At 35.7% G+C, this 8,583-nt stretch overlaps 1 protein-coding gene across 1 annotated transcript in view; it reads left to right on the top strand.

Annotated features, from left to right (window-relative positions):
- Window positions 1–804: 804 nt before the first annotated feature.
- LOC106884203 (uncharacterized) overlaps window positions 805–8,583 on the top strand; it is a 32,180-nt gene continuing 24,401 nt past the window's right edge. The window contains exon 1 of the mRNA XM_014935451.3: window positions 805–892. Within this exon, the coding sequence (XP_014790937.1) occupies window positions 883–892 (10 nt within the window). The 5' untranslated portion in view covers window positions 805–882. The remainder of the gene's footprint in view (window positions 893–8,583) is intronic.

The following is an 8,583-nucleotide window of genomic DNA, read 5'->3' as shown; positions in this document are numbered from 1 at the left end:
CTTCCACATGACCATATCATGCCATCGGACAAATTGTTTTTGGCCACTTCCCTCATGCTAGCTCCACAAGAGGGACATATTTTTTCAGTATTTAACAATCCGTATGTCTTGAGCCAGTGAATACTAGCTGCTGTTGTTGCGGTGGCGATGGCAATGTCGCGGTGATTAATTCCATTTGCACTGGGATATGTAGAAGTCATCGTGAAAAACCTGCAACTAATTTTAGTTGCGGTAGAAGATCGATCATCCGATACCCTTTTAGAAATTATACAAGAGCGGATTTTACCAGGAACAACAATAATTTCTGACCTCTGGCGTTCGTATAATACACTAAACACGCTAGGATATAGACATTTAACCGTGAACCATTCAATAAATTTTGTTGATCCGGTTACATTTGCCACAACAAATCACATCGAATGCCTATGGAAACATGCCAAGAACCAGAACAAAAGAGAAAATGGGACAACCCGGAATTTACTGCAAACACATCTAATAGAATTCATGTGGCGTTACGAATTCAAGGACGAGATCTTCCAGAAGTTATTGGAACAAGCAGGCAGACAGGCAAGCAGGCTGACAGACCAGCAACAGGCATGCAGGCAGACAGGCAGACAGACAGCGACTACTTTCACTTCTGACATCTAATAGCGTGATAGTGCCCAAAATAATATCAACTTCAATCAGGTATCCTTCCCACATTAGGAACTTGACTTATTACGTCACTGATATAACTTATTGTTTACACTGTCCAAAGTCCACAACCAGTCGAATAGCTATATTTTCACGCGCAAGTCAAGTAGAATCACTAATTTTGTCGGCGTTCACCAATTCATTCTTTTATAGATAAATAACTTCACGCAGCAGCTTCTCTTCACAAATATGGAATACAGTAAGTATATATTTATTAACTTTATGCAATTCCTCATTATATATTCTCTACCATACTTTAAATGGCTCCGTAACAATTTTTTCGAAATATACATTAATAATTCACTAGTCCCCAGACGTTGAAGAATACTGTAATATACGTTCAGTTAATTAAATTCAAATTAGATCAAATAAATTTATAGCTGAAATATTTCTAAACTCTGTGTGTGTGTGTGTGTATGGATGTAGTCTTTCTCATTCGCAAAATGAGCCCCTTGGGTAATTTTAGGCAATCAACAGACTGTAGCATTAGCAGCTTGTTACCATGACAATCACACGCTGCGTTGTAGTCCACTGTTGTCTGTGCCGCTGTTATCTATGTTGATTTTTCAAACTTAATTCTTCACACCAAGAGATTCTTTTTACCCGCGTGTTTTGTTTTAATTTTTCTGTGTGTTAGTATATTACATATTTGGACCTGTAGTGAAACTACCTCCCGCCATTAGATACAAACTACTATCGCCATTACATACAATCTTCTCATTTAAATATAAATAAATGCGAGCGTAGTAGAGAACCCATTCCTTGTCCATCACGTGACTGATCATTATTCGAATCGGTAACTTCTTCGAACCGTTCCCGCCAGAACGCAAACTGATCAATCACGGCCCCTAATAAGGTCACGTGATAGAGTAAAATTCTGAAGCCTTCGGGAGCCCATAGTTTGTTATAAATAGCTTTAACTCATACCCAATAATTTGTCTCGGTCCAGTTTCTCTTTGAGAACTGTTCCGTGTACCACACGACAGCAGCAGCAGCCAGCGACCACTTCAGCAGCTTCGTCCAGCCACGATGACCTCCGCCGTCGCCACATCAGCAACAAGAGTCTACTACTACTATCCAGCATCATCATCATGACCAACACGATTCTACGAGCACCTACCAAGCAGCCTCTACGCTACCAGCGTCAACACGATTTACTATGTACACCAAACCAAACTCCGCGGCACATCTCTCTCTTCGATTCTGTTAGGTGACTCAGCTTCACCACGGTAAATAAACAGACAAGAGTTCTTAAACAGACAAGAAATTCTCAGCCAGCGATGAACATCTGTATAACAAGAATCAAGGCCCTGGCATCGACGCCAAAACACAACTAGTGATCAGCTCTGCCACACTCAGCCTTTCCTCACTTTCACATACAGAACTTTTCCTATAGTGTACTAACGATCTGGTATAATTGCTCACGTGTTATTGACTCTCTTTCTATCTGCTGTAAACACTCATACACACATGTATCACTCACATACACACTTTTCTTTGTATGACGGCCTGTCTTTGATTATGTTCTTATATGTCGCATTCACACTCTCACACAGACATACATCTTTAACGCTACAATAAATATATCTGTTATTCATCTAATACGGTTGTGGTCTTTCATTACTGGTCATCTATGTTATCGTCGTATAACATATTATGTATATCATCCATTGATATATATATTTGTATGTTCGACCGTGTGACACGTTTAAATAAAAGGAGTCCTCTGTTCTTCCATTCGTCACCATATCTCCTTTTATGAGTTCGCACGGTCGTCCCTTACAGACCTTTTCCCTTTGAACGGCAGACCGAGAAATTAATTTGTTGCAACTAAACACTTTCAAATTTCGGACACTGGTAGAATGTGTCATATAAAACATCTTTTACTCTTAGTGTTGAGAAAAGTTTATATTTGCCAAGTTATTTCGTGTTAAAAGTAGTCGTATTTCGGTAATTTCAACCAATCAATGATGTGTTATTTCATTACTACTCACAGAGGGGACAAACAAAGACAGGAAAACAAACAAACAGATTAAGTCAATTAGATCGACCCCAGTGCGTAACTGGTACTTATTTAATCGACCCCGAAAGGATGAAAGGTAAAGTCGACCTCGGCGGAATTTGAACTCAGAACGTAGCGGCAGACGAAATACCGCTAAGCATTTCGCCCGGCGTGCTAACGTTTCTGCCAGCTCGCCGCCTATTTTTAGCTGAATAACATTATTACTGTTGTTTTTCAACAACTATCGGTGGTGTATATTTCGTTTGTCACTGTTATTTATGACATCGTTCGTGCGTTTGTACTGGTTTTAGCTTTAGGGTTTTAGGGTTAGGGTTTTAGAGTTAGGGTTAGGGTTAGGGTTTTAGGGTTAGGATTTAGAGTTAGGGTTTTAGTGTTAGGGTTAGGGTTTTAGGGTTAGGGTTTTAGAGTTAGGGTTAGGGTTGGGGTTTTAGGGTTACGGTTAGGGTTAAGGTTTTAGGGTTAGGGTTTAGGGTTAGGGGTTTAAGGGGCGCCTGAAATTTTACAAAACACTACAAAACAACTGACTCATCATAAATCTCACAATACGCAGCTTAAAAGAAATTTTATTTTTTGGTTCATTAGCAGCCAAAATGTTAATTAGTTGGTGACCATTTTGGCCAGAAGACATGTTGATATATTGTCACTGAATATATATTGTCATTGTATACCTCAAATATGTTTTTATATGTTTGGGGTAGCTGAAGTATTTCTTTACAGAAAATGAGGTAGCTGTCATGATTGCCGAAATACCAGTTATTTGATTGAACACTGGCATTACACCAAGAAGTATTCATTTATCTGTTGTAAATAGTTTTAAAAACACCAATTGCAGTTGTCATGTGAGCCTGAGGAATGCAAATTGTTTGTAACTTACATTATGTAGATTGATTTTCATGTCTATAAGGAAACTGTATCAACACCGCAATATGATACAAGTTTATAATGATTACTTGAGATATCTGTGGCTTCAGAATCGATGATAAGAAAACTGAACGAACTTTTTCATGCGCTTCCGAAGTTAGGAAGAAATTTTTTGGTTGCTTTAGATACTACTGTAGCTCCTATAGTATATATAACATAGACAATATTTTTCTGGAGGTATTGGCTGGGGTGATTTATCTTTGACAGTATTAATTTTCTGTATAATCATTCCAATTAAGCAGTCAACATCTCATGTTGCATTGAATAACGCAATGCAAATCATACTTGTTTTGGTGTTTTGATCTTTTTCAAGTGAAGAAACATTTGTACAATATGAATTAATCATTCCACGATGGCGTTTACTTCTTCATACCGATAAGACCATATTCTTACACTTTGAGATTGCTCATTCTTCATTATCATGATTTCAAAGAATGTATATTGCTAGAAAGATGTAGGGGCTCGGCGTAGTCCCCAGAAATTGTGGAGTGTTTAGTACCTCTTATTGTAAGATACTTGGTATTTGCATGATAGCTATAGCAAGATTTGAGAGGTGTCCTCATCACTAGACATAGATAACTCACAGAAAATATTCATCTTTCGTGCTGCGAAAGCACTATGAACACCTCTTGAGCTTCCTGTACCATCAAAAACATTTTCTAGCAATTTTAACAATTTTCATATCCATTTTTCTGAGCACATAGCTAATTTTTTTTTCAGAGAACGGCCTCTTCACTCGAAAGCGTTGTATAAAATCATATGAAAATCTTCCTGATTTCAATGAACCTAGGTTTTTCTACTATAGAAGGAAAACGTTTCAATTAAAGATATACTAATTTCAAAAATATTATCACAGTTGATATCAGAAACTCTGAGTTACTGTGGTACTTTACATGGCCACTTTGAACTGTTTTCTTCCTTTTTATCCATTAAAGATAGTATTAAGATAAATATTCTTAACAGGTAATATCAGTTCCCTGCTGCTTGTGTATCTAGTTGCCCTAATATTGGTAATTCATTAGATAATTTTTTCCTTTTCATCATGGCCAATTGTGAATCAGTTTGTGTTTTACCAGTTTTTAAATGGTGCTATTAACTATAAGTATTTAGCCAAGGTAACACATATGACATTCATCAGGACATAAGCACAGATGATGTTTAAACCATTCACACTTGAAACATCTTAAACTAGAATCCTTACCAACTGTCACAGCGTTCTCGTAATTCCATTGATATCCTGTCGAGGAAGTCAAACTAGTGGAGATCCACGGATCGCATTCATTTCATCGTCATTTTTGCGACTTGAAATATTTTCAGATTTGGGAAGAAACAAATATTGCGTATCCTGATCGCCCCTATCAACAGAACCGTTCTTGTTGATAGTTTCAAATTTCTGTGGTTCCTACCATTACCAGTATTTCTGCTTTTCTATTAATTTTAGCGTAGCTGGATGCATTTCTTCGAAAAAGCACTGTGGTTGTTGCTAGAGCTGGGGCGCTGAAGTAAAAGCCACAATCTAACCGGCATGAACAGTTCTAACATGTTTGTTTCGTTACAACTGAGTCTATTTGCTTGAAGCATTCTATACATTTGATACGATTTGACAATAAAAGTATTTACATGTGTTTTTCCATGATGAGATTCAATCTGACAAGAAAGGAACATGCGCTGAATAAACCAACACAGTGGTTACCGACATTAATAATAGGTCCACAAGGCGGCGAGCTGGCAGAATCGTTAGCACGCATTTTTACAAACGGAAACTAACGATAAAAAAATTTGAAACCTTCGAGCTTTTTTGTAATAAGCAAAAATGAGGCCAGGGTGGAAGAAGATAGTTAACTAGTATTAATAAAAAGGTTGGTTATCAAGGTTATTTTACGATATTTAATCAGCAGTTAAGCAATTGATTTGTATTTTTTTGTTAACTCGCAAATCATTTTTATTTTTTCTTTCCATTTATAAACTCATTTTGCCTAAATTCAGGAATGTAGTCACCCATTTCCTACGGCCTTGTACACTCACACTCAGAGATATACGCGTGCATGTAACTGCGTGTGTCTGAACAATCAGTATGTTATGCAGCAAAGAGCAATGCAGATAAAACATTCTCAAAAATAGCAAAACCAAAGATATTGAAATGTGATCTAATGAATATTTACTTCGGTCTTCAGTTTCGAATTAAAAACTTCCCAAAGGCTCCAAAAAGCAAGAAAGTCATTTCTTCGATAAACATTTCCGATACAGGTGATATCGATTTCTTTTCTAAACCCAGCCTTAACAATAATAGAGAGACCTGGTGTAAAGCGATGAATAGATCTCAACAAGCCTCTTTATTGTATAATCTGGTGTTGATGTTATTGAAACCATATCACAATTTTGCTGTTACGTATAGATATATAATTTCTGCACATTTAATGTAAAATCTTTAGATTAAAATGATTACATGCTACGTAGGCGAAAAATAAACCAGTATAAGAAATTAAAGGAGTGGTGTCATATACCTTTCTTGATATTGTGAAATTATGAATGTCAGCTAAATAGACTTATCAGTAAAACAAACATTAGTCACTAACCAAAATAGATAACAGCAGTGTTAAAATAAAACACAGCAGAATACACACGCACAAAGAAATAATAAAACATCACTTTATGCATTTATACGAGATCTGATAAATAGGTATCCGGACTGTTGCAATAGTAACGAAGCTAAAACACGCAGAGTAAAGCTGATTGGCAAAGATTGACCTTGAGCTCTACTGTGCATGTGCATTAAGTTTTAACGTTCTAGCTCACTTCTGCTGTTTACTGCAGTGCTCGGAAGGAAGGTGTGTAGCTTGTGATCGTCGCATTGACCATGACAAAGAAAGTTGTCATGGCGGTACCTGCTCAGACGGCTAAGCAAAGTTGCAGAAAGTGTATGGAGAGGAGTCTATGAGCCGCACACAAGTGTAGGAGTGGTTCAGACGTTTCCAAGATGGCCTAAAAAAATGTGTGATATTGACGAACGTTCTGGGAGGCTAGCAACCAGCAGAATTGAGAAAAAACATCGCAGATGTGCGCACAGCTGTGAGGGGAACTCGTCGAATCAGCATCCGTGAGTTATCAAAGTATGTGCAGATTAGTTACGGTTTAGTTCAGTCCATTATCACTGAAGATTTGGGTATGAGACGTGTGTCTGCCAAGTTTGTGCCGAAACCGCTTTCAGCTGATCAAAAAGATACGAGGGTTTTATATTATATTTTATTTAGTAATAAAATGTGCCAAGTTAATAGCATATGAAGTTGATTCTTGATTCACTGCTTAAATACTCAAATAAATTATCATTACCTCTGATTACATTTTCAGATATGCCTCCGTTTAAATTTGTTCCGGCTTTGCTGTCTTCATATATATTTTTTCACTACATCCCTACATCCCTACATCATGCTATGCATGAAGGCATTTAACGTAATTCATTGTAATTTATTTTATTTCCAATATATTTATTTATATATAAGTATTTCCTCTTACATAATGTTTATTTTCTTAATAATACCTTTATCCCCTTAAGCATGTTTTAGTGAATATTTAGTTCCGATTTCTCAAACGGAACGCGGTGTGTCTGAACATTTTAAATATTCAAAATTCGTTCCTGTGTAAAAGTTTATCATTATTTTATTTTTTTACCTTAAAGGCTTGAAATAAATTTTCTTAAGGGATGTATGGATATATTATGTATCTTTAATATTTTCTCTTTCCATATTATTCTAGACTTGCTACTTATTTATTATATATATATACGTATATATATATATGTATATATGTGTATATATATATATAGATGTATATATACATATATATGTATATTTATATGAATATATGCATGTGTATATATATGTATATACATATACGTATATATGAATATATATCTATGTATATTTACATATATATATACTTATATGTATATATATATATCTATACATGCATATACGTATATATACATATATCTATATACATATATATGTATTGAAAATGAATAAAAATGAAAATGCCACTTTTTAAAAACATTTTTGGGGCGTTTTAATTAATTTACATGTTTCGGTTTTTTTGAAAAACCTTATCAAAAATGAATATAAAATATGTGAGAAGAGAAAAGGGCTATTAATAAAATAAAATTGAAATTAAAATTAAGAATGACATTCATAGTTTACTGTTATTTCTTGCATGCGCACGTGGTCCTTTCCTTGAGTACTGAAGACATGGTAATTCCAACTTGTTGTGTTAGTAGATTACTACTATCTGTTTTAGTAAATTAAATAGTGGTCAAGAATTCTAGGAGTGGTTGTAGCTGTCGAATAACTAGCACCAGTCATGATAATAACAATAGTAGTAGTAGTAGTAGTAGTAGTAGTAGTAGTAGTAGTGGTGGTAGTCGTCGTGGTGAAGTTGTTCCCCTATGGTTTTAATAGAAATCGGGTTCTTCGATCCCCTTTGTTTATTTCTTATGAATAACTTGCAAATCTACATATAAAAATTTTAAAATATATATGAAAGTCTCAGTGTTGCTAGTTTAGAGAATTTAGACTTGGTCGGTATTTTCTTATAAAAAATATTTCTTTGCTAATGCGTTTATTTTGGCTTTGAATTTGTATGGAGGAAACGTGAATTTGGGAAATTTGTTGTAAGCACATTCGTCGATGTGCTGGCTGAGAGGTGTTTTCTTGTTTTCTGGGATCCTAATTTGGGATTTGTGTACCGCCATCCTCTGACGTAGGCTGTTCTTAGTGTGTCCAATATATTGCCGTTTGCATCCAGAGCATGTAATTAGGTAGATCAAGTTCTCCGATGCACATGTAAAATTAGTTTTTACTGTGAAATTATGGTCTTGTTCTAATCGATGTTCTGATCCTTCTATTACGTTGATACAAATCCCACAGTTGGGTCTCCCGCATTTTTTACTGTAG

This window comes from Octopus bimaculoides, chromosome 2 (genome assembly GCF_046866305.1).
Source record: "Octopus bimaculoides isolate indiv1 chromosome 2, ASM4686630v1, whole genome shotgun sequence".
In the NCBI taxonomy this organism is placed as follows: Eukaryota; Metazoa; Mollusca; class Cephalopoda; order Octopoda; family Octopodidae; genus Octopus; species Octopus bimaculoides.
The sequence above is the reverse complement of the archived record's forward strand: the minus strand, read 5'-3'. Positions and strand labels throughout refer to the sequence as shown.